At 46.9% G+C, this 23,641-nt stretch overlaps 10 protein-coding genes across 10 annotated transcripts; 5 read left to right on the forward strand and 5 right to left on the reverse strand.

Moving 5' to 3' along the window:
• Window positions 1-23: 23 nt before the first annotated feature.
• Window positions 24-519, reverse strand: BJ212DRAFT_1283067 (uncharacterized protein; the record flags this gene model as incomplete). The annotated part of the gene is made up of 2 exons (XM_041331726.1): window positions 24-374; window positions 424-519. 2 exons carry the CDS (start codon window positions 517-519, stop codon window positions 24-26), a joined length of 447 nt encoding a protein of 148 aa, XP_041187540.1.
• A 51-nt stretch (window positions 520-570) lies between these two features.
• On the reverse strand, window positions 571-864 carry BJ212DRAFT_1283056 (uncharacterized protein; the record flags this gene model as incomplete). The annotated part of the gene is made up of 1 exon (XM_041331724.1): window positions 571-864. The coding sequence occupies one exon, from the start codon at window positions 862-864 to the stop codon at window positions 571-573; it is 294 nt and encodes a 97-aa protein (XP_041187541.1).
• Window positions 865-1,185: 321 nt separating this feature from the next.
• Window positions 1,186-1,908, reverse strand: BJ212DRAFT_1283060 (uncharacterized protein; the record flags this gene model as incomplete). Its single annotated transcript, XM_041331725.1, has 1 exon — window positions 1,186-1,908. One exon carries the CDS (start codon window positions 1,906-1,908, stop codon window positions 1,186-1,188), a length of 723 nt encoding a protein of 240 aa, XP_041187542.1.
• BJ212DRAFT_1283110 (uncharacterized protein) lies at window positions 1,909-2,673 on the reverse strand (the record flags this gene model as incomplete). The annotated part of the gene is made up of 1 exon (XM_041331729.1): window positions 1,909-2,673. The coding sequence occupies one exon, from the start codon at window positions 2,671-2,673 to the stop codon at window positions 1,909-1,911; it is 765 nt and encodes a 254-aa protein (XP_041187543.1).
• A 1,529-nt stretch (window positions 2,674-4,202) lies between these two features.
• On the forward strand, window positions 4,203-5,372 carry BJ212DRAFT_1303827 (uncharacterized protein; the record flags this gene model as incomplete). Its single annotated transcript, XM_041333491.1, has 4 exons — window positions 4,203-4,216; window positions 4,423-4,574; window positions 4,843-4,964; window positions 5,085-5,372. 4 exons carry the CDS (start codon window positions 4,203-4,205, stop codon window positions 5,370-5,372), a joined length of 576 nt encoding a protein of 191 aa, XP_041187544.1.
• An 809-nt stretch (window positions 5,373-6,181) lies between these two features.
• BJ212DRAFT_796838 (uncharacterized protein) lies at window positions 6,182-9,365 on the forward strand. Its single transcript, XM_041344091.1, has 6 exons — window positions 6,182-6,538; window positions 6,588-6,812; window positions 6,864-7,411; window positions 7,465-7,671; window positions 7,725-8,357; window positions 8,408-9,365. The coding sequence occupies exons 1-6, from the start codon at window positions 6,396-6,398 to the stop codon at window positions 9,025-9,027; spliced, it is 2,376 nt and encodes a 791-aa protein (XP_041187545.1). The 5' UTR covers window positions 6,182-6,395; the 3' UTR covers window positions 9,028-9,365.
• A 7,031-nt stretch (window positions 9,366-16,396) lies between these two features.
• On the forward strand, window positions 16,397-17,221 carry BJ212DRAFT_1390135 (uncharacterized protein). The gene is made up of 4 exons (XM_041336977.1): window positions 16,397-16,519; window positions 16,580-16,694; window positions 16,759-17,126; window positions 17,187-17,221. The coding sequence occupies exons 1-3, from the start codon at window positions 16,441-16,443 to the stop codon at window positions 17,006-17,008; spliced, it is 444 nt and encodes a 147-aa protein (XP_041187546.1). The 5' UTR covers window positions 16,397-16,440; the 3' UTR covers window positions 17,009-17,126; window positions 17,187-17,221.
• Window positions 17,222-17,461: 240 nt separating this feature from the next.
• BJ212DRAFT_1390139 (uncharacterized protein) lies at window positions 17,462-18,619 on the reverse strand. Its single transcript, XM_041336978.1, has 4 exons — window positions 18,377-18,619; window positions 18,303-18,325; window positions 17,966-18,267; window positions 17,462-17,943 (listed from the first exon to the last, which is right to left on the reverse strand). Exons 2-4 carry the CDS (start codon window positions 18,319-18,321, stop codon window positions 17,893-17,895), a joined length of 372 nt encoding a protein of 123 aa, XP_041187547.1. The 5' UTR covers window positions 18,322-18,325; window positions 18,377-18,619; the 3' UTR covers window positions 17,462-17,892.
• Window positions 18,620-20,417: 1,798 nt separating this feature from the next.
• BJ212DRAFT_796863 (uncharacterized protein) lies at window positions 20,418-21,674 on the forward strand. The gene is made up of 3 exons (XM_041344092.1): window positions 20,418-20,716; window positions 20,766-20,990; window positions 21,042-21,674. Exons 1-3 carry the CDS (start codon window positions 20,574-20,576, stop codon window positions 21,580-21,582), a joined length of 909 nt encoding a protein of 302 aa, XP_041187548.1. The 5' UTR covers window positions 20,418-20,573; the 3' UTR covers window positions 21,583-21,674.
• Window positions 21,675-21,738: 64 nt separating this feature from the next.
• BJ212DRAFT_1437720 (uncharacterized protein) lies at window positions 21,739-22,841 on the forward strand (the record flags this gene model as incomplete). The annotated part of the gene is made up of 3 exons (XM_041337742.1): window positions 21,739-21,832; window positions 21,886-22,518; window positions 22,567-22,841. Coding segments are annotated over exons 1-3 (975 nt in total), but the record flags the coding sequence as incomplete, so codon positions are not given.
• Between the last annotated feature and the right edge of the window lie 800 nt (window positions 22,842-23,641).

Here is a 23,641-nt window from a genome sequence, read left to right on the forward strand (position 1 = left end):
TCTTCTATTAATGCATGTTCATTTCAGACATCGTCCATGTCCACATCCACATCCATAGCTCCCTCTTCCGCTCTGTCCTCTGTGTCTGCTCCATCCCTGGCACTCATCAATTCCTGTCCCTTTGCAAGGAGGTCAGGGACCTTATGGTGACTCTTCCTTCCATGTTTCACTTCATTGGCAGAATGCCCAGCCATGTATGTACATAGTGCTTGAAAAGTTTTTGCCATGTTTGATTCACCATGTTGTGCTGAGAGGTTGTTGTGCAAGAAATTGCTTTGAAAATTGCTGTGCAGGTTATGGTATATTTGCACTAGTGGAAACTCCAATATGATGCATGCTACTGTGCGGTTTGAGCCCTTGCCTCCATTGATCACCTGTACCTCACATCACTTCACCATCTTCACAGCAATGAGGTGAACACACCTTTGTGAATAGATTATTTAGCTCCATGCACCAGTCAACCCCACAGAATTTACCCTTCTTCCCTGTGGGGTTGATAAGGATATGATAATGAACCATGCGTCTACAAATTGTAAGTCAATGTCTCCATTTGATTGCACTTAACTTGACTTACTTTAAACCTTCAGGATATACAAAGTGCACATTACATAAGAACTCCGACATTACATTGGCATACTTGTGTTTACCAGTAGCTTTGAATATCAATATCCATGTAATGAGGCAAGTCTCCAGTCGTCCAATATCACTGAAGTTCATCGCATATGACAACTCTTCATACAGAAGCACATATTTGTTTAGAAGGAGGCCATTTTCGTGTTGCTGGTCATGCTCCGCTGCTGACTTGTTCTGCATACATCGAATTTTGTGATCAGCAACATAATGCTGTGCAAGTGAGTCTGCCATCTTTTGTAGTTCTTCATATGACAGCTCTGATGCTGCGAATGCCTCGAGATCTGTACAGTTCGTGTCGTGTTTTTGGGCCTCAACTCTCCAACAATCAAGATGGCAGCATATGCCATCATACCCAATCAACTGATGCATTTGCCGAAACCCTGGTTTCGTCCCATAAAGGCCCATCTCCTTGGGACACAACACACCCATGTCTCACATGAGACTTGTCTCATTGAGATGCACTGCACTAGATTGCAGAAATGTTCGCCATATAGAGTCTGCCGCTGCCATCTTCAAATGGAACATACCAGGGACGAATACAACATGTTGAAATCAATCCCAAGGTGTGTTTTTGATCACACAGCACTGCTGTACCACTTGGAGCCATTCACCTGTGCCTAGGTCACCATGGAACAGAACAACATACTCTGAGATGTTGGGGATCTCAGGATCATCGAAGGTGTCAGGTTCCATGATTCTGCCTTGCTCAAGTAAGTTGATAACACTCTGTATATTGCCAGCAACAGTGGAATTGCTAACATCCATTGCTAATGCAGCTATAGTGGGTGTTTTAATGACAGGGATGCCTTCAATGAGCTCTGGTTCATGCAGCTGGTCTTTAAACTGCATGAAGTATGGAGGTCCGTATGTTACGAGGTTGAAGAGAAACTTCCACAAATTGAAGTGGTCACAATGGGTAAGTCCTGATGAATTTGGTGTGTCTGGTTGAAGGCTGAGCAAGTCCTTCCACCCCCGTTTTGGCAACACTTCTGCTCGAAGGTTGAGAGATGACTTCAGCCATAGCTCCTCGGAACATTTGAGATCTTCTTGCGAGGTGCAGTGCTGCAGAGGGAACATTAACCCAGATGTAAGATGTTTCAGTGATTTGTTCAAGTTTTCAATTTTGTGCTCATGAGATTTCAGGTCAATGTCAAAGTTGTCGTATGCATAGGCAGCAAGGAGTGATTGTCCAAGCGAGCAGAGTGTGTGGTGAGTTTGTGCTGATAATGAGTGTGTGGCTGCGAATATTGCATTAACAGATACAGAGACTCCCATTCATTCAAGTGTCTCAATTACTTTCTGCAGGGAGTGTGTGGACTGCAGGAACATCCCCATCAAGCTTTGCAAGGTATTGGATCTCTGGTTTGTGCTTCTCATAATTATACTCATAACTGTTACTTTTCTCTGTAGATTAAGCATCAACTTCAATGTCTTTGATATCAAAGGCTGAATACATACCAGCAAGGCTTTTGCTTTCCACTGATTCTCAACACTGGATTCTGCATCATTGATGAGTCCAGAAATGATTCCTTCGAGATCTCCTTCACCAAGCTCCTCCCAATAAGCTTCTTCGTCACTATCCATGCCTGCCTCGAGCTGATGCTCATCATGGTCTTTTCCCGCACCTATTTTTTGGGCTGTTCTCATGGACAAAGCTGTATCAAGGAAGTCCCATGTTACAGGTGCGAGTTTCTCCATGTCTTTAGCTAGTTCCTCGATACTGAAATCCTCTAATTGCTCCAGTACTGTATGCACCACATCAAAATGATAGCCACTCTCCTTCGCTGACAGGACCACCATTTTGCGTGCAGAGACATCCTTGATGAGATCTGTCACCCATTTAAGCTCAGTACTCAGAGAATCCTCTGCACTCTTCAAAAGAGCATCAAGAATTAACTGTTTATTTTGTAGGATATCTTTCACTGCAATATGGTTAATATACTCCTTGTTGGCAAGCAGCTTGAGCAGAAAGTTAGATCTTGAGATTCCAACAAGCTGAAGAGTGTTGAGGACTTCATCTATCGGTGCACTGGATGACATACTAGTGACACCAATATTAATTACAATACACTACATTAATATACATATACCTACATATTCTACTACTTTTCAGACTCCGTTTGACACAGCTGCAGTGGCTGTTACAGTCATGTATGCCCCTATTCATTTTCTCTTTACTATCCTTGTATTACGTCACAAGCAGCATGTTGCTGCTGCTAGACTTATCTCTGACTCACTTGTATTACATCATGATTGCTGTTGCCGTCGCTAGATGACTCATTCCTTATCTCTGACTCATTGTTGACTTATGCCTGCCCTAAACCATCTACAGTTCCCTATATATAGTCAACAATGTACTTAGTAGTTCTTTACTTTAATCTTACTAGGTTTTCACCTGAAACATCTTTCGCTTAGGACCTCCAATCCTAAGTCATCTGAACTGATATTCAAGTCAAAGACACTCTCTTTGCCTTGTCTTATGACCCTTGCATTTGCAAGGTCTTGACTATAACTTCAGCCGTCGCTCTTATCGAGCTGCTGTTGTTACAACCATCCTAGTTCATAACAGTGGCTGAGCTTTGTTTACAAATGTTTTGTGCCAGCCACTGCTGGAGAGGTTGAGGAATAAGGTTGTGCTGGGTTTGAATAGTCACATGGTATCTACTACTACAGTTTTTTGTACACTGTCCTCAAACCTCTCCAGCTGCAGTGGGAACAAGCCTGGTGGCACCATGCTCTCGAGGTCTATGACAGAAATTTAAAGTTAGTTCAAGCTTTAGAAAGTAAACTCAGTGTGAAAGAGAAATAGTGACTAGGCTTGCTAGAAACTAGCACTACATATCCAAATAGGTGCAAGTGTAGTATTTGACCCAAGAGGACTGCTAATGAAGCAACTTCCTACTAGTATGCAAGGGGAGTGATAGTGCGAAGGACTAATAACCTATAGCAACCTAAGACCAAAAAGAAAAAAAAAACAATGAGTAGTGCTATAGCAATCAGCGACTAGCGACTAGCAGGTTTCGACAAGAGAAACATGTGTATAAGTGAGGGGTGCTATGCAAGTTGTTCTATGCGATAACGCTATGCAACACCCGACTAGCAACAGCGAGAAGAAATCAAGGGGAGCGAAAATGAGGAGTAAGGTAAGACAGTGCAAGTGGAATGCCTGATAGCAACTAGATTATAGCTTGACTACCAATAGTGACCCCAATGCTGCGAAAGTCAAACTTTCTAAGAAGGAACTTTAGTGACGTGCACTTAGAACAAGTCAAGCGACATGTGATCAAAGAGTTTGGAAAGAGCGGAATCAATTGCACTAAAACTAGGATATAGCGACTAAAGTGACGCCTACACCAGTAAAGGTCCGGAGAAGGGAAGTACTGTACTGTATGTAGGATGGGTCATTTTATCATACTGCATAGGGGTTCGGGATTGCATAGGCGAGTATAGTAGCAACACTGGCGAGGGCATGATGTAGTGACAGGTAATAAAACATGCAGCACTGCAGGACACAAGGACACATATAATAAGACCTGTGACTGATGAGTAGTGACATTTAAGGAAAAATAATGCACCAGCAGAGGTAGGTGGACATAGGCAGGACATGGGGGGATGGAATACCTAGGCATCAGACTGAGTAGTGCACTATGGGAGAAAAGTGGTTCCAAAGTGGATAGCTTGCGAGCTGAATAGCGCTGGTGACTTGCACCTTACTCTTTTCCTCTGGACAAGGCAAAATATGCCTATGACACTCATACGCGCCTAGCACTGGTATGATTGTCACATCAGGATCATCACTTGCTGGGTTCCAGATGATGGAGAGTGGCAGAGGGTGGGGAGGCTCGTAGCCAATAGGAAGTATCAACATGTGCTGGACCGTCTAGAAGGTTTGGTTGTTGCTCGTATATTTGAACTTTTGAAGATGAACAGGGCAGGGACAGGTGAGTTTAAGTTAGGCTTGACTTGTTTCAGCTAATTACATCTATATTCAAGGTTACAAACTATGAAAACATATTGCAAAGGCTTTGCAGACACACTCCACTGCCATCAGATCTGCCCTGAACACATACAACAACCTTGCTAGTGCAGTGTATTCTCCCCAGAAAATGCTGAAGTGGGAGGAGGTTGTGGAGTATGCCCCTCTTGCTGACTTCAAGCTGCTATGACACACACACTCTGATATCTCTCAACTGCCTTGGTCTTCACCAGCAGCTCAGAGTAGGATGGATCTTCATTTCAAGATGTGCCAAGCACATGAGGAGATTTGTTGTCTGGATATTGAGGTTCACCATCTCATGACCTATATACGAGATGAAGACAAGTATCTGCGGGTGTGTGAAGATCGACTAACAGTTGCTAACCCTGCCCTTGCCCATCAAATCACTATACACCAGAATGTTTGAGGCTGGTTCAACTTACACCATATGAAGTGGCTTCATGATATCTCACAGCTCCCTGGTTTCACTGGTACACTCATCCCTGGTCTAAGTGCTTGCACCAGTGTCGGAGAGAGTGCTAGCATGCCAGATCCTTGGATTCCTGCTGATATGTTTGCTGCTAATACACCTATACACAGGCCATCATCTTCTGTAGGTGCAGATACTCAAGAGGACCTAGATGAAGAGGAGGTGGCAGAGGAGGTGGCAGAGGAAGCCTCAAGGAGTTTGCAGCATATCATCCTCATCACTGATGACTTCTCATGGCTCCAGGTTCTTGATGATGGTGAGGCGGAGGAATAGTCTAGTTTAGCCATTATACTGCTGCAATGTACTTCACTTATTATGCTTACTGTCAAAACGTGCCTCTGATATGTCTGGAATATTGTGCTCATCATGTATGACGGTGAGCATGAAGGTTTGCACGGCAGGTGCAGAATAGCCAACATCAGGAACATTACCTGCATTAGAGCTGATGTCTCATGCCAGCTTACATAGGGCTACAGCTGTTTGCTTTTATTATAAGTCAGTCTTTAACCAAGAGATATTGGAGGAGGCTTAGAAATGCTGTAAGTCTGTCATTTTAGACGTGCTAACCCTATCTATAATCACATCTAATTAGAGGCAGTATGTGGGAGTCACAGGTGAGCGTGGCTCCTGCATCACTCCATACTGATACTTATCATGGTTTAATGCAATAGAATGACACTATAGCCTGCACGAGTACAATATCATGGACTGATGGCTTCACTGATAGAATTGTACAAGGTCGTGCATCTATCTTCTTTCTCTGAACCATGGCGCGAGCGTCGGACTCCGTTCCACTCTGAGAGTATAAATCCGGAAATCAGGATTCTCGGAAGAACTTTTGAATCAAATAAAATACCTAGTATAAGTCCGATCCATAATTAATTCAAGTTGCGTATCACAAACGACATCTGCGTGGTAGAGAAGTCCCTCGTGAAAAAGTGAACTAACGACTGACACGCCGCTATCGATCTTATTTTCAATGAATCGATACAAATTGACAGTGAGTAGAGATGGATCTCTAGTAGTACTACGGACTTGACTGAATGTAGTTGACAAATAAGTCAAGGTCACGTGCGCGTGTTGATGGGAACGCGTCGTCGGAGTCAAACTGTAGGTCCACAATCGCCACATCAATCCACATCAGATTGAACAATGGTCCACTACATTTGCGCCGCATCGGTCGACCAGATATAAGGCAAGCAGAAAGCAGTCGTTTTTCTTGTCCTCTTACTTTTTTCCACTTTACCAGTTCTGCTGACAACACTCCGTCAGCGTAATCATTGAACGCCTAGCATCATGTCCCCTGCTGGCGAGACTGGCACATCGTCTGCTACGCCACGCGCCAATGCACCAGCTCATAGTGCTAGCAAAATAAAATCGACCCCAAATAGCTGCAGGACTGCCGTCATCAGCGAGAACATCGGCGTGCTCGGTGTCAAGTGTGCACATTTCCCATTTTTATTGAGTAGCAACTGACATTCTATTAAGTGTTAAGAAAGTTCGCCCATGGATTCAACGGGATATCGAGCAGGCTAAGGAGTGCAAAGCAGATGCCATGTTGCAAGCCCTCCTGCAGCGCGCTTCTTCCTCTCCCGAGACTCAACAGCCCGAGCTTCTGCAAAAGTGCCTAAAAGCAGTTCTGCCGGTTTGCAATGGACAGGTTTCTGCTGGAGGTATATACTCTTCTGGCGTTGAGACAGCCCTGAAAAGATAGTGAGTGCTCCTTCGCCGACCGGACGTTTTCATGCTTACAACGATTGCAAGCGTACGTCCAGGAGTAGAAAACAACCTCTACGCCCCTTTTATAGAAGCCACCAATATTGCACTCGCTTGTCTTGAAGATATCAAGGTCGATGGGATGCGCGCTCCTGTCCCCGCTGTGGACATGATCTGTCAGCAGAACGATATGCCCATGTACCAGAACCACCAGACTGTGAAATCAGCTCGGAAGCCCGACCTCGTCTTTCTTCCTTTGAACAGCGCATGCGCTCCCTTGGAGGATGAGAAGGGCGGTAAGAAGGGAAAACAGAAGGACGACGGGAAGGACGACGAGAAGCGCAAGGCTCATATGGTCAAGAATGCAATGGCAAAGCCACCAGCGCCACTCCCCTGGAAAGATGTTCTAGCATGTATCGAGTTCAAGAGAAAGACAGGCAGGAAGAAATCGATTAAACCGCCGCAATCTTCGTATAAAGTGAATGACTATGTTCCTACCAAGCCAGAATATCTGCCGGTGGATCACCTTAAGACTGAAGATCCGGCGCCAGGCCCTTCGCATGCCCCAGCAACACAACCTGCGTCTGACACTGCAAGTGAGTGATTGTATATTTTATTCTGAGATCAGATTTAATTGGCCGAGCTGCAGTCGTATCTTCCGGCCTTACTGCTGCACAGCCTTCCAAGGGTGGGTCCAGCTCCAAGCGCAAGGCCGCGGACACTTTGCAATCTGCTCCGAAAAAATCCAGAATCGACCCCGACGAGCCAGATGTGACCGTCCAGACGGGTATGTACGCGGCCGAAATGTTTGCGGCCAATCTTGCCGTCAATTATCTGATTAATCTTATCGTCATCGGTGGGTTCGTTCGTCTGTCGAGATTGGTCGCGCTCTTATCACCGCTGTTTCAGACGATGTAATGTGGATCTGGTATTATGATCGTCAAGGGACCATTCAAAGCTCGGGCATCAACTTCATCCAAGATCTTCCGCGATTCATGGTGCTGTTGTATGCTTTACAACGATTCGAACTTGAGGATTGGGGCCGAAGCAAGGATTTCCTCCCAGTTCAAGTTGAGGGGAAGCGATGCCATGAATTCAAAATCAAGGACGTAGAACTTGGAGAGGTGGATCTGCTGCTTCACACCAGCCACGACGAAAGCGTGACACACTACGGATTGCAAGGACGAGCAACCAATGTAGTCCCTGTCACTAGCGACGCGCTGGCCAAGAAATACGAAAGCATCCAGGATGGGATGGTGGCTAAGATATTTTGGGGAGAGGCAAATCGCACTAGCGAGCCGGAAATCCTGAAAAGAGTTGAGGAGATCGCCAAGGCGCACGATACCGTCAAAGACCATATTCCTGAGTTGCTCTGGCACCACACGATCACGAATCCTACGTCCGCCATCCGAGAAGCACTAGGTGTTCCGGAACCCACCATGGGCAGTGGCGTGCTCTACATTCTCGCATTCCGCAAGCTCCACCCCATCACGAAGCTTCACGGCAAAGAGCTTTTCGACGTGTGGTATCAATGTATCCTGTGTATGTATTTTTATCGTATTTATGAGGCTCCTCGTTGACATAGCATGTAGGCCACGTTATGTTGTGGAAGCAAGGTGTATTTCATCGAGATGTCAGCCCTTGCAACCTGATGTGGTACTGGAAAGACGGGAAGCGGGTAGGCGTTTTAAATGACTACGATCTATCCTCGTTGGCGGATGACCCAGCTCCTCGGGGAAACGAGCGCACGGGCACGGTGCCGTTCATGGCGCTCGAGCTTCTTTCCGCACAGGGCCAACGAGGCGAAGTCAAATACCTATATCGTCATGATCTGGAGTCGTTTATGTGGTGCTTCGCCTGGATTTGCTTGCGTTACGAGAACGGAGCCCTTCTACCAGTGAAATCGCGCCGGCTGGATGATTGGGCCACTTCTGGCGCAGTGACATGTGGCATGCTCAAGCTATACTTTCTGAATAATCTCAAAGAATACCGATCCCCTCACATAGAATCACTTATGTGGAAGTTCCTTGTGGAGTGCTTTGTGGTGCTTAAAAAGGAAGCCGACGCTCGATACTATCTTGGCCTTCAATGGCTCTCAGATGGAGACGAGCAGCCCAACTCTGAGGAATCCGAATCAGATATCGATGGTTTTCTACAGGCATTCAAAAGCACCACAAGCTGCTGGGCTGCGTTCAGCAAACCTTCGCAGTGATTTTCCTTACGTGTCACTACACGGTTTTTTGGCTTCTGATAGTACCTGTGTCAATTCCCCGTCTGCGGTAGGTAAACCAATCGAATAGATGAATGATGCTGACTCGTCATTTTTTCTTGGGTGAATTTCGTCCGATTTTACGAATTCTCACTCGTTCTCGCTGGAGTATTTTAGCTTACATAAAGTCTCGTGTTAGTAGATATCATTTCCAACAAAAGATCAGCACTGCATGCACCTACGCTACCTCAGTTTTATATACAGAATACTAATAATGGTCACCCTTGTACTTAGGTGTATCTACTGTACTTGCTCACTCACACTGAATACTATTGGTTACCACTTGCTCATGCACACCACATTCCGTGCATCCCTCAAAAACAACACTTTCCCTACTACAAAATGTTCAAACTACTACATCTATTTTAAATAATAACACACAAGAACATCTTACAAGCTTAGACAGATGCATTTGGACAAGAAACAAGAGAGATAAATGTTTGGTTGTGACAAAGGCTTTTGTCACTTCCATTGTCACCTGCTGTCCACTGCTGCAGCAGTGTTTTAACTCAACACATTAGTGGCACGCATCTACTCACTGCATGGATGGTGCACACTCAAGTCAGTGGGAAGCAGACAGGTCCCTGAGATCCCACCAAAGAAGCTCACATTCAGCCTCATCAGCAAAACCCTAACCCTATGTGCAGTGCTGCACAATGCTGCACAGCAATCACAGTGTCACAGCAAAGTCCCCCCATGCACAGCACTGTACAGTGCTCCACACTACACAATTTCTCAATAAAACATAATTATTAGCACACCATCTTGTTATATACATGTTTATGACTACATCACACTCATTTTTACATAGAATCAATACTTGTGTGGTGCTGCAGAGCCTCTACAACAAAATCTATGTGACCTGTGACATGCTGTGTGGCTGTGGTGCTGTACCCAAATCAGGGTTTTGCTAATGAGGCTGCCATCTGTGATACCTTGACTGGTGTTCATGCCAGTTTTTGCAGTGCTGCCATAGCTCACAATGTAAGCACTCCCTCAACAATTTTGTTGCAACTCAAATTTCCTTCAGGTACCCCCACAGACTGTGAGATCATGCAGCAGGCAAATACCATACTCAATGCTCATTCCTCAACAAATCCCAAGAAAGAGTACTGGTGGACTGGTGCCACCATAACTTGAATTCAGCAGCCCCTTTACATCCTCAAAAACTCCATGCTCAAATACTGGAGATGGTGAAAGTTTACCCTGGCCAGAATTGGGTCTGCCACTTCCTTTCTCATCATGCAGAAATTATTGTTGTGAAACCCTGAGGCCTGGATCCAAAATGCACACAAAATTTCAACAAGGCAACAATCACAGAGTATTTTGATATGTGCAAGATCATGGATGAGAAGCATGAGGGAATGTTGGATAATGGACAGACATCAGACATTACCGTAGTTTACATATGTTTGGTTCACTTACAACTTTCCCTATTGCTTAGCACTCAGTAGACCTCAGTGACTTACCGCATCACTGAGTGTTATACTTGCTGCAGGGAATTCCACCAGAATACAACTGGAATGTTGACGAGAAGGGGTGTCAGATGGGAGGTGGCCAAAAGGGAGACAATTCGAAATTTATCTTCTCAAAACACAACTGAGAATGCTATCATATCCAGTGATAATTTAGAGCTAGTCACAATAATTGAATGTGTTTCATCCACTCACTGGAGCACTTGGACTCTCAAGAGATGGAAAAATTGCTGATCTTTCAGCATGGATCAAAGCTCACTTGGAAGATCCTGACACTTGTGCAGCTCTTGCAGATAACCCTCAATTTTCAGTGCTATATGGTTCGAAACAATGCACCGGCAGGCTTGTTGCCATTGCCAACCTGACTTCGAGTGGAAGCTCAACCCCTTCAGCCAGTACTTCTCTCCCCATGGCAGCCAACAATATGTTCCACCCACAACCACCTTTGTTTCTTCAAATGCAAGGATCTCCAAGTCTCCCTGTTATGTATCCAAACTGGTCACATCATGTTCAAGTTGGCCCTGCTGTACTCTCAACAACCACCCCTGTCATATCACAGCCATTGCTGTCTGGGCATCCTAATGGTCACAGTTCATATTACTCTGGCAATCTGCAATACATATTCAATTAGATTACTACATACTAGCTACTGGACCACTCATATATATCTTCCTAATGTCTAATCCACAGCATGTCAAGTGGACTGCAAAATTGGCCAGTGTGACTACACTGTGACTTTCTGTTACAATTATGTGACTGCATGAAATGTGGTGTGCATGAGCAAGTGGTAACCAATAGTACTAATTGACCTTGTGCTCTTGTGAGCTGACTTTGAAACCAACCTATGTCACATATCATGACTTACAGTGACATTTGCATGACTGCCAACTTCCTGTGGGTGCTGATTGCAGTGGAAGGGATAGTATGCTATAATGTCACTATACTTTAACTCAGTCATCTATGCCTCTTGCAAGTTTAGATTTGGAGTATTTTAGGGTATGTATGTGTTGGAATCCGAGAGTTCTGAGACAAGGAAGACCAATGGACAAGCAAGGCATGCACAGTGAGTAATGAGAGGTAGAGGTACGAGCACAAGCCGAAAAGGGACAAAGGGCGAGTGACACAGTGACGTTGGCTCGCGTCCTACTGTATTTTTCTGTTTTGTTTTAATACATTATGGTCGTCAATGTACTTACCTTAAAAATGCCAGTAGCAGTGTCCTGGCATCTCAGTTCTTTTCCAAGACACTGAGATTGTACTTGTTCAATAGACTCCTCATCCCTCCCACTCTTCTTATCACAGCAGGTTATGAGCCCTGCCTCAACCATGGACTCTACACTCCCCAGAACCAACTCCAGCCTGTTCAATATCCTGAAGCTCGCAGAAGACAGCTTGAACTGGATAACCTATAAGGAACGAACATTAACAGCGATAGGAGCCCAAGGTCTGATGTGATATACCAATGGTCGAGCCTATGAGCCAGCCCCTTTTGCCCTTGACAAGAATACTAAGACCCCTGTCAAGTGTCATATCCTGTATGCCAGACATAGATCCCATCATATTCCCACGCTTTCCGGACCTATTTCCGGACCCCATATCCAACTCATTCCTGGATCTCCTATCCTGTCCACCCTATGCACATTCCATCCAGCAAGACATCTGGACTTTACCTCCTCTCGGATTCTGGACTACATCCACCACCTCACATATCTCAGTCCTGTTTCCACCCTGCCTTCCAGATCCCCAGATCTCTGGACCTCTGGATATTAACTGTATTATCTCCAGACCTATTCCCACCCTCCGTCTGAGATCCTGTGCCTATCCCCATTTAGGCATCTCCCCCTTTCCGGTTCTCGGTTATCTCTGTTTCCATCTTGCTGATTGATCCTTGTACTAGTTTCATCTCTGAGTTCATTTACTTATGTTCCGTCTTACTCACCAATGTGTTTCCACATGCTCGTACATAGCCTTACTCCTTTGCTTACTGATCCTCTTGGATAGCCTCTAGCATATAACCCCTGTACAACTACAGTAGAGTCCTCAGTCTGAATATCACCTTAGACTTGCCCAATCTTCTTCTGGACTTCAGTCCATCTGAGTCTTGTCCTTTTCCATAAGGCCTAGGGATGGATTCCCTAGGCCAGAATTCTGGACCTTCGGATTTGTCCCCTATGTCTCTGTCCCAAGTCTAGGGATTGCTTCCCTAGGCTAGAGTCTTGCCTTTCCAGCACTTACCCTCTTTCCGGACTTAGGTCCACTTCCTGTCCCTCCAACTCTACCTTAGGGTAGTCTACCTCCATTTGCTTCTACATCAGACAAAGTCCGATGTAGCCCCTATTCCTTCCGGACCTCCAGACCTCCTGTCTTCTGTACCTCCAGACCTCCTGTCCCTCATACCTCTGGGCATCCTGTCCTTCAGATGTTCTGCCCTCCGTACCTTCGGACATTTCATCCTCCCTACCTCCAGACATCTTGTCCTCCTGTCCTCTGGACCTCCTATCCTTCCATCCTGTTTTCCTGTAGAAGTATTACCTTGCAGTGGGAACTCTCCTGAGCATTTCCTGCATTCCTCCAGAACTCTCCTGTGCTCCTCCAGACATTTCCCGCGCTCCTACGGAAGTCCTCCTGCACTCTCCACCAGAGTAGCCAGCCTCTGGAAGTCCTCCGGACTCCATCAGACCATCATCGGACCTCATATGAAATGAAGGGCACATACTTGGGTAAGGGGCACAGCATACAAGCTGAGGCCAAGCCCCTCTGAGTCAGTCTCTCTCTCCTTTGAGCATGGTTCTTAACACTGAAACTCAAAAGTGAGGCACTTACAGCTTTCAAAGTGTATGAGGCATGGCTAGGTCGCCAGTCTCCAGGTGTCTGTCTGTGCAAAATCCGTTTGGATCGAGGGGGAGAATATCTGTCCGCCAAGTTTGATGAGTATCTCCAACTACAAGGGATAGAGAGGCAGTTGACGGTCCATGACTCACCTCAGCAGAACGGGGTGGCAGAGCGACTCAACAGGACTCTGGTGGAGCATGGAAGGGCTATGCTCCTGGCTAAAGACCTCCCTAAGTACCTGTGGGCTAAAGCTGTCAACTACGCCACCTGGTTGAAGAATTGCTTACCTTCAAGGGCGATCCCTGGCACAATGCCGTATGAACTCATACAGAAGTCAAAACCCAACCTCTCCCAAGCACATGAATTCAGGGCCACCATCTATGTCCATCTCCTGGAAGCTGGGAAGTTGGAGGCAAGGGTGGAGGAGGCATTGTTTGTGGGTGTAGATGCTGAAAGCAAAGGTTATAGAGTGTATTGGCTGTCAAAACGTCAAGTTTCGGTCAAATGGAACCTCACCTTTGGTCCCACAGAGATCCTTGTGGCAGAGGATGTCCTGGATGAGGGGGAGTCTACTACCACTGTTGCTGCGAACAACAAATACAACAACAACAGCAACAATATCCCCACTGGAACGGGCAACGCACCTAATGTCCAGGCCATCCCACCTCCTTCTACTCCCCCCAGAACGACTCCACAGAGACCTATAACCCCATCAGCTCCAAGGGTAACCCACCTCAGGGAACCTCTAGGCTATTATGCTGACCTACAGAGTGGAATAGGAGCCAAGGCAGGAGGTAGTAAGGGTGAGAGCATGTCTGTGGCCATAGAGAGTCTGTTAGAGGCATCAGAGTTAGACCTCCTGGATGAAACAGCTTACCTGGAGCTAGCCCTAGCCACAGCAGTCCCAGAACCCACCTTGCAGCAAGCACTGAACAGACCAGATGGTGTTGAATGGCAGGAAGCGCTGGATTATGAAATCAGCCAACTGGAGAAGTTAGGTACCTGGGAAGTGGCTGACCCACCTAGAGGCACCAACATCATCCCTTGCCATTTTGTATTGGCCACCAAGCGTGGTCCTGATGGCAAGAAACTCAAACTCCGTGCCCATCTTGTTGCCAACAGCCAGAGGCAGCAGTTTGGGGTCGACTATTTCAACACATTTGCCCCCACCACTAACATGATAACCATTCACACAGTCCTAACGATGGCCACTCAGAAGGACTGGGAGATCCACCAAGTCGACATTAAAAGCACGTACCTCTATGCTAGCATCCAGGAGGAGATCTACATGAGGGCACCACCTGGGTATCTGAAGGATGGTGAACAAGGAAAGGTACTGAGGTTGAGGAGGAGCTTACCTGGCCTAAAGCAAGCTGGTTTTGAGTGAGCTGAGGAGCTAGCAGGTGTCTTTGAGGACCTGCATTTCAGCTGCTCTAAGGTTGACCAGGCCATCTACTACAAACATACCCAGGACGAGCACATGGTCATCACTGTCTCCGTCGATGACATGGCCATTACAGTGAACCACATCTCCCATATCAGATGCTTCAAGTCCCAGCTCCAGGAGTACTTTGAGATTTCGGATCTAGGGGAACTAAACTGGTTGTTAGGACTGAAGGTAACCAGAGACCATACTGCATGCACCTTAACCCTCTCCCAAAAGGCCTATGTTGAGACAATCATTGACCAGTTCTACTTAGGAGATGCTAGGAGTGCGCCAACTCCCATGGACTGGGACTTGCACTGTCAGTGGAACAAGGACCTGCAACAGCAGCAGAGCTGCAAGGGATGCGAGACATACCATACCAGAGGGCCATTGGGTCCCTGATGTATGCAGCCACCAGTACCTGCCCTGACCTTGCCTTCCCCATAGCAACCCTATCCCAATTCATGTGGAACCCTGGTAGACCCCATTGGGAGGCCACCAAACAAGCCCTCCACTATCTAAAGGGTACTGCTGATTTCAAGCTGACCTTGGGGGTAATGGATGGGGGACTGGAAGTGTTCATCGACACAGACTGGGCATCACAGCCCCATAGACATTCCATGTCAGGATATATAGTATTCCTGAATGGAGGTCTGGTAGCCTGGAGTGTGCGAAAGCAGCCACTGATTGCCCTGTCCACCACAGAGGCAGAGTACATCACCCTGACGAGTGTGATACATGAGCTACTTTACCTACAGCTACTCATAGGCGAGCTCTACGAACCTCCTCCACACCCAATCCCAGTTTTCTGCGACAATCAGGCAGCCATTGCTCTTGTGTCAAATGGAAAGTTTCAGTCACGCACCAAGCACATTGACCTCTGGTACCACTTCATTAGGGCCCATGTCAAAGACGGCATCTTCAAGCTGTACTACTGTCCCACTGACAATAATGTGGCCGATACCTTCACCAAGGCACTACCACGCCCCTGTTTGCAAAAGTTAAGGACCCACATGAGCCTGGCTTGTGCTTGAGGGGGAGTGTTGGAATCTGAGAGTTCTGAGACAAGGAAGACCAATGGATCTGAGCAAGGCACACACAGTGAGTAATGAGAGGTAGAGGTACAAGCACAAGCTGAAAAGGGACAAAGGGCGAGCAATGCAGTGATGTCAGCTCACATCCTACTTTATTTTTCTGATTCGTTTTAATACATTATGGTCATCAACGTACTTACCTTAAAAATGCCAGTAGCAGCATCCTGGCATCTCAGTTCTTTTCCAAGACACTGAGATGTGAGTAGGAATTCGTCACCTATACAATACAAAGTCTAACATGATGTAGTGTACTTGTTCAATAGGTAGACAAACCCTTAACAAGAGTTCTTTTCCAAGACACTGAGATTGTACTTGTTCAATAGACTCCTCGTCCCTCCCACTCTTCTTATCACAGCAGTATGTAAATACAAGATACAGGTAATGCATTAATAATTGTATGCTCAATAATACATTACTTTTAATTTATCGGAATTACCCATATCATGTCAGGGCCGTCCGGCCCGAACACTAATAATCAGTAATTCCATGATCAGGGACCTACGTATACTACCTCACATCGAGGAGCACGATGGATTTTACTCCATGTCACCCCCAACCATTCACGTTTCAGCAAGCTATCTCCTTTGACCCCGAAGTTTCTGCTGATGGTATGTTATCATAATCTTAAAAGCGCATATCCAAGCTCATCCAACATTTTGACATATCAGAGATCGGTCGTCTTCAAAACTCTATCTCCCATCTAAAACGCACACAAGAGGAACTCCAAGAATATGCTGAAGACCCAGACATCGCACAAGCAATAAAAGAAAACAACCAGACGTTGTCAGTACAAGGCAGTCCATGGACTTTACTGCACTTATTAAGATCGGGGCACGCACACGCACAGAGCATCGCAAGATGAGCGAATATTCATGCTCAAGTTGGCGCTCACTCAACGCGGAGCGTCGAATGCCACTAGCGCTCGTTATGACCTTCCTCCTGAGCCGGAACCAGAAAGCAGAAATGGTAGGCATGGTGGATTTACTAGTGATAATGGACTCGAGCCGTTGGACGCACCTCTTCCGGGAGACAACTCGGACATTGGGCCATCGAATTCAACTGGGGAGGGTGAACAAGAAAGCGGTGTGCACCTGTAGTCCTACATCATTTTCGATCATATTTGCCGCATTGTACACTAATCACTTTATGCATGAGTCAAAGAGGATGTTGCCACGAATCTATCCTTCAAGTGTTAGTGAGCTCTGATTAACGCGTGTACGAAATGGGCTTTCGATCCCAGCGCGACCGACTCTTCATGCTAATCACCTACTTTAGTTTTGATATCAACGTTGGTCTGATGACTATGCAGCGTCTATGCTTAGCTCGGATTGGGCTGCCTGTGACCCCTGTACTTGGGATCAGGATAAGAACGTGGAAGTATCGCTCACTCTGGCATCACTCGTGGGGCTTGAGGCTTGACCTTGAAGTACGGCTTCATCCACAGATTGGTTTGCCCTTCTAGACAGCCACCACCGATGTCATGGGGGAGAATTAGTAGTACGTTCTCAAGAGAGAATGATTGACGGAGTTGATGCCAGGTCTTGAGCTTAGGGAGTCTGAGTCGGTACGACCTCACATTGAGTGATACATAGCCCAAACATAGTCGTCGACTAGATATCTGAATAGAATGGTAGAAGTTGCAGACGGTAAAGGTGGAATATATGTTATAAATCCTCCAGCGAAAGTACAACGGAAAACGACCATGATACATAACTCCTTGCCAGGTAGATTGAGTCGGCTCGAAGTCATTAAACAGTGTGCGCTATCCACACGGTGGACATCGTCATCTTACAACAAGCACGTGTACAAGCGGGCACACATCTTCTTGTGCTTGTACCTGGCGCTCCTCATTTTTGACGAACTCTCATATCGATATGCGGCAGATCGCTAGCGCAGCCAAGCAGCGGGCCTGACCCCTTCAAAACACTATCCTTGGCCTCGTCGCCGAACGACCTTATTTCGCCCTCCGTCTGGCCTCCATTCATAATCTCCGGGGTTGTGCTAAAGTCGCCCCCGTTAGCTCGTAGAGCAGCTAATGCTTCAATCAACCACACTAGGCAATTCCACTGTGCATCATTCTGCACGAACGGTACTCGCACGAGGATATCATGTATGCAACCTGCCTGCGTGACCAACGGTTCGTGTGCAGGCAGCTTTGCGATGAGCACCCTCCCTATGACTGTACCTTCTCTAAGACCATTCACGACTTTGTGTTCATACCGCCATTCTGGCATGCCGTTGAGATTGAATTTGACGCCTGATTGGATGGTGTTGACGGTGTGGTAGATGTGGCAGTCATGGACGGAGGTATTGCGAGTTTCTTGCTTAGGTGAGAGCATGAGAGCGAAGTGAAATCCTGGCTTTGAGTATGATGGAGTGCGCTGTATAGACGGTGCTTCTTGCGAGGCATGAGTCTATGAGAAGGGATATTATGATGAGCAAGAGTAGTTCAAGTGGTTTCTTACCAGCGTCAAGGCAAGATACGCAGTATGTTTTGAGTGGAGCAGGCACTTGAGAATCAACGCGCACGTGTGGGAGGCACGTACAGAGCTAGCGGCAGGGTGAAAATGGGTTCCTTGAAGACTTGGAAACTCAGCGTTCAGCTAGAGCATAGCCTGCACGGCACACTCTTGATTTTGTCCATCTGATGTCTAAATTCAGATTTGTTAGCCCAGTGTTCATATCATGTAAATTGTAATGGTTTCCTCGCCTCGTTGAGTCACGTGTTGAACTGAAGGCGGACGATTTTCTCCCATCTGGGGATTATGCCGCCGAGTGTATGCCACTGGTACTTCCGAGGATTATCTTGTTTGTCGCAACTTCCCAGGATGCGTCTGTTCTCTCCTCCACTCGTAATCCAACGCACTGCGACCGTCCAGACTGAGGCATCGTGACCCAACAACTCTGGTGGATCAATATCCTATAAGCTATAGGTTATGGAGTCAAATTTATAACCTATAGGCTATAGGTTATTGCTGAATCCACAAAGCGCTCTTGCTGCAGACACGTAGTCTTCTCCGAACTTTTTTGCCCACAGCCTCAGTTCAAGGATGCCGAAAAAAATTATCAACCAGAAGACAGTGAGGCCTTTAGCCGTGCATCCCCAAAGTGACAATGTCCTGTGCTGTCGCGACATGTCCTGGCTCATACAATTTGTCGACCACATCAGTCGACCCGAGATCTTTCCTCACATTGACCTTATGGATTCGTGTTTGTTGACTGGTCCTACTCAGCAAGAATCAGTTTTTCGTTCCTGCATTTAAGGTTCGCGATTACTCTCTCAGTACGCTCGATTATTTGGCTTCTACAAATCAATTTGGTCTCGCTTATAGAGTCTCGTTCACAAGTTTGACCACCATACGCGCAGCTCTAGATGTCCATATGTGCGAGATTCTGCACACAATGGGCTATCGATACAGCATCGACGCTGACAAAACACTACTGTTACACCTATTCACATCGAGTACTCCCACCGATATGTGATTCCTCCTATGTAAAACTGGACCCCTCAGCATCTCATGATCATCCCCTACATACGCTGTATTTCCCGTGCTAGTGTTTCCGAGTCCTCCGCTGCGCTGCACACAGGATTTTGTTTGGGAGCCTAAGGCGGCGAGTCCTGTTTTGTCTAGTAAGAATGGTATGTTTGTGCTTCGGAATGCGTTCTCATTTTATTTCACAACCCGGCCCTCGACATCTCACATGTCAATCATGTTTCGGTGACTGGGCGTTGGATAGCACACACTCTTGTGCTTTAGTTGCAAATCAACGTGTACATGAATTAGAAAGGTCGGATTTTCGCTCCCGTTGGTGGATGGTGACTGCGACGAAGTGCCAGACAACTCAATGCCTCCGATAGCTTCAACTGCAACACATCATCGTAAAAAAAATCTTGACAGACGCCTCAAGGTCTTGCATGAGCATGAGTTCTTGCCGTCGTATCCTTGAGAGCCATATGTATTGATTGTCCGACATCACCCAGGATACACAGCAGTGTCTATTAACAGTAACATGCAGCACAGTCTAAAATGGGGTAACGACCATGTGTAGAAGGACAGAATACCTAGGAGAGAACTGCAACCGAGTTGTGCATCTATTTTCTTTCTGTGGACCATGGCGCGAGCATCGGACTCCGTTCCACTCTGAGAACATAAATCCCAAGATCAAGGTTCTTAGAAGTAAGCATCCTTCCTATTTACACCACTTCTTAGAGACTCGAAGTAAGTATCATGCTTGATTGCGTACCGAGAACGATCGAGATAGTATGTGGTATTAGATAGCGAAATCCCTCTCACCGTGAAAAACATGATCTACCTGGTGCACTGCTATTGATCTTATTTCTTACGAATTGACAGAGTACTAGACTATAGATGGATCTACTTAGTATTAGACTGAAATCGATTTCCAGGACTCTGATCTACTCAGAGTCAAATAAGTCAAGGTCACGTGCGCGTGTTGATGGGAACGCGTCGTCGGAGTCAAACTGTAGGTCCACAACCGCCACTGATCAGATTGATCGATGGCCCACCACATTTGCGCCACATTGACCGACCCAGATATAAGGCAAGTGGAAAGCAGTCGTATTTCTTGTCCTCTTAGTTTTCTCCACCTCACCAGTTCTGCTGACGATACCCAGTCAGCGTAACAACAACACCTAGCGCCATGTCCCCTGCCGGCGAGACAGGCACATCGTCTACTCCGCCACGCGCCAATGCACCCGCTCATAGTACTAGCAAAATTGAATCGACCCCAAATAGCCGCGGGACTGCCGTCGTCAGCGAGAACATCGGCGTGCTCGGTGTCAAGTGTGCACATTTCCTATTTTTATTGAGTAGCAACTGACATTCTATTAAGTGTTAAGAAAGTCCGCCCATGGATTCAACGGGATATCGAGCAGGCTAAGGAGTGCAAAGCAGATGCCATGTTGCAAGCCCTCCTGCAGCGCGCTTCTTCCACTCCCGAGACTCAACAGCCCGAGCTTCTACAAAAGTGCCTAAAGGCAGTTCTGCCAGTTTGCAATGGACAGGTATCTGCTGGAGATATATACTCTTCGGGCATCGAGATAGCCCTGAAAAAATAGTAAGTGCTTTTTCACCGATCGGACGTTTTCATGCTTACAACGATTGCAAGCGTACGTCCAGGAGTAGAAAACAACCTCTACGCCCCTTTTATAGAAGCCACCAATATTGCGCTCGCTTGTCTTGAAGATATCAAGATCGATGGGATGCGCGCTCCTGTCCCCGCCGTGGACATGATCTGTCAGCAGAACGATATGCCCATGTACCAAAACCACCAGACTGTGAAGTCAGCTCGGAAACCCGACCTCGTCTTTCTTCCTTTGAACAGCGCATGCGCCCCCTTCGAGGATGAGAAGGGCGGTAAGAAGGGAAAACAGAAGGACGACGAGAAGCGCAAGGCTCATATGGTCAAGAATGCAATGGCAAAACCACCAGCGCCACTACCCTGGAAAGATGTTCTAGCTTGCATCGAGTTCAAGAGAAAAACGGACAGGAAGAAATCGATTAAACCGCCGCAATCTTCGTATAAAGTGAATGACTATGTTCCTACCAAGCCAGAATATCTACCGGTGGATCATCTTAAGGCTGAAGATCCTGCGCCAGGCCCTTCGCAGACCGCAACACAACCTGCGTCTGACACTGCAAGTAAGTGATTGTATTTTTTTGCAAGATCAAACTAAATCTGCCGAGCTGTAGTTGTATCTTCCGGCCTTACTGCCGCACAGGCTTCCAAGGGCGGGTCCAGCTCCAAGCGCAAGGCCGCGGACACTTTACAATCTGCCGCGAAAAAATCCAGGACCGACCCTGATGAGCCAGATGTGACCGTCCAGACGGGTATGTACGCGGCCGAAATGTTTGCGGCCAATCTTGCCGTCAATCACCTGATTAATCTTATCGTCATCGGTGGGTTCATTCGTCTGTCGAGATTGGTTGCGCGCTTACCACCGCTGTTTAAGACGATGTAATGTGGATCTGGTATTATGATCGGCAAGGGACCATTCAAAGCTCAGGCATCAACTTCATTCAAGATCTCCCGCGATTCATGGTGTTGTTGTATGCCTTACAACGATTCGGACTTGAGGATTGGGGCCGAAACAAGGACTTCCTCCCAGTTCAAGTTGAGGGCAAGCAATGTCATGAATTCAACATCAAGGACGTAGAACTTGGAGAGGTGGATCTGCTGCTGCACACCAGCCACGACGAAAGAGTGACGCACTATGGACTACAAGGACGGGCCACCAATGTGGTCCCTGTCACTAGCAAAGCGCTCGCCAAAAAATACGACAACCTCCCGGATGGGATGGTGGCCAAGATCTTTTGGGGAGAGGTGGATCGCACTAGCGAGCCGGAAATCCTGAAAAGAGTTGAGGAGATCGCCAAGGCGCACGATACCGTAAAAAACCATATTCCCAAGCTTCTTTGGCACCACACGTTCACGAATCCTACGTCCGCCATCCGGGAAGCGCTCGGGGTTCCAGAACCTACCAAGGGCAGTCGCGTGCTCTACGTCCTCGTATTCCCCAAGCTTCTCCCCATCACGGAGCTTTACAATAAAGAGCTTTTTGATGTATGGTGTCAGTGTATCCTATGTATGTGTGTGGTGGAATTTATGTGGCTTTCGTTGACATGGCGTGCAGGTCACCTTACTCTATGGAAGGAAGGGGTATATCATCGAGATGTCAGCCCTGGAAACCTGATGTGGTACTGGAAGGACGGCAAACGGATTGGTGTCTTAAACGACTACGATCTATCCTCGTTGGCGAATGACCAGGGTCCTCGGGGAAACGAGCGCACGGGCACGGTACCGTTCATGGCGCTCGATCTTCTCTCTGTAAAAGGTCAACGGGGCGAAGTCAAACACCTATATCGTCACGACCTGGAGTCGTTTATTTGGTGTTTTGCCTGGATTTGCTTGCGTTACAAACAGGGAGTTCTTCTCCCAGTGGAATCCCGCCCCCTGGATATTTGGGCGACTGCTGGCGCCGTCACATGTGGCGAGAAGAAGTACTTTTTTCTGCGTCATTTTGAGGATTATGACTCCTCGCACCTAGATGCCCTTACATGGAACTTCCTTGTCGAATGTTTGTGGGAGCTGAAAACTGATGACGAACGTCGATTTAATCTCAGGATGAAACAGCGATTGAGTGGAGCAGGCGAACAGCCAGATGCCGAGGAATCGAACTCGGATATTGATGATTTCTTACACAAGTTTACCGGTAGCACGAACTGGAATAAGCTCAGCAAACTTTCCTAGTCAGTAATCTTCTTATCTTCTTGTTATCTTGCACACAGTTTGCCGTATATGCATACTTGTAACTTTATGAAAACGATTGCCGCAAGGCGAATTGGCCGCATGCAACGAATTAGGTGCTAAACGTTGTAAATATATGATTACGACAGAGATCGAGTTCAGCTCTCCTTAGCCGCTGCCTAAGTTAGAGGTTTGCCCTTGTGAAAGGTGCCGGTTCCTGAGTGCCCGGAAGGAACCGGCACCTCACATATTTTCACCCACCCACCACTCCCAGGATCAGTTATTGCACCTTTAATATCAGCCGTTCTTTGTCGATTACATACCGGATTTTTTTGGTACACTCATAACTTCATACACCTACACTCATAATGGTCATTCATTCAGCCCGCTTGTCGAGTTTTCCCGCCCACCCAGCGGTAATCTCGCCAGCGTCCGAACCGAGCTAACGCTCGGCCCAGCCC

This window comes from Suillus subaureus (genome assembly GCF_016647635.1).
Source record: "Suillus subaureus strain MN1 chromosome Unknown BJ212scaffold_49, whole genome shotgun sequence".
NCBI lineage: Eukaryota > Fungi > Basidiomycota > Agaricomycetes > Boletales > Suillaceae > Suillus > Suillus subaureus.

Excerpts from the sequence above, each read along its gene's own strand:
- BJ212DRAFT_796838 (XM_041344091.1), top strand. The coding sequence starts at position 6,396 with ATGTCCCCTGCTGGCGAGACTGGCACATCGTCTGCTACGCCACGCGCC. Across the intron at positions 6,539-6,587 it reads ATCGGCGTGCTCGGTGTCAA|TGTTAAGAAAGTTCGCCCAT; the intron begins GTGTGCACATTT and ends CATTCTATTAAG. Across the intron at positions 8,358-8,407 it reads GTGGTATCAATGTATCCTGT|GCCACGTTATGTTGTGGAAG; the intron begins GTATGTATTTTT and ends CATAGCATGTAG.
- BJ212DRAFT_1390135 (XM_041336977.1), top strand. The coding sequence starts at position 16,441 with ATGGATTTTACTCCATGTCACCCCCAACCATTCACGTTTCAGCAAGCT. Across the intron at positions 16,520-16,579 it reads CCCCGAAGTTTCTGCTGATG|AGATCGGTCGTCTTCAAAAC; the intron begins GTATGTTATCAT and ends TTGACATATCAG. Across the intron at positions 16,695-16,758 it reads AAAGAAAACAACCAGACGTT|AGCATCGCAAGATGAGCGAA; the intron begins GTCAGTACAAGG and ends GCACACGCACAG.
- BJ212DRAFT_796863 (XM_041344092.1), top strand. The coding sequence starts at position 20,574 with ATGTCCCCTGCCGGCGAGACAGGCACATCGTCTACTCCGCCACGCGCC. Across the intron at positions 20,717-20,765 it reads ATCGGCGTGCTCGGTGTCAA|TGTTAAGAAAGTCCGCCCAT; the intron begins GTGTGCACATTT and ends CATTCTATTAAG. Across the intron at positions 20,991-21,041 it reads GAGATAGCCCTGAAAAAATA|CGTACGTCCAGGAGTAGAAA; the intron begins GTAAGTGCTTTT and ends AACGATTGCAAG.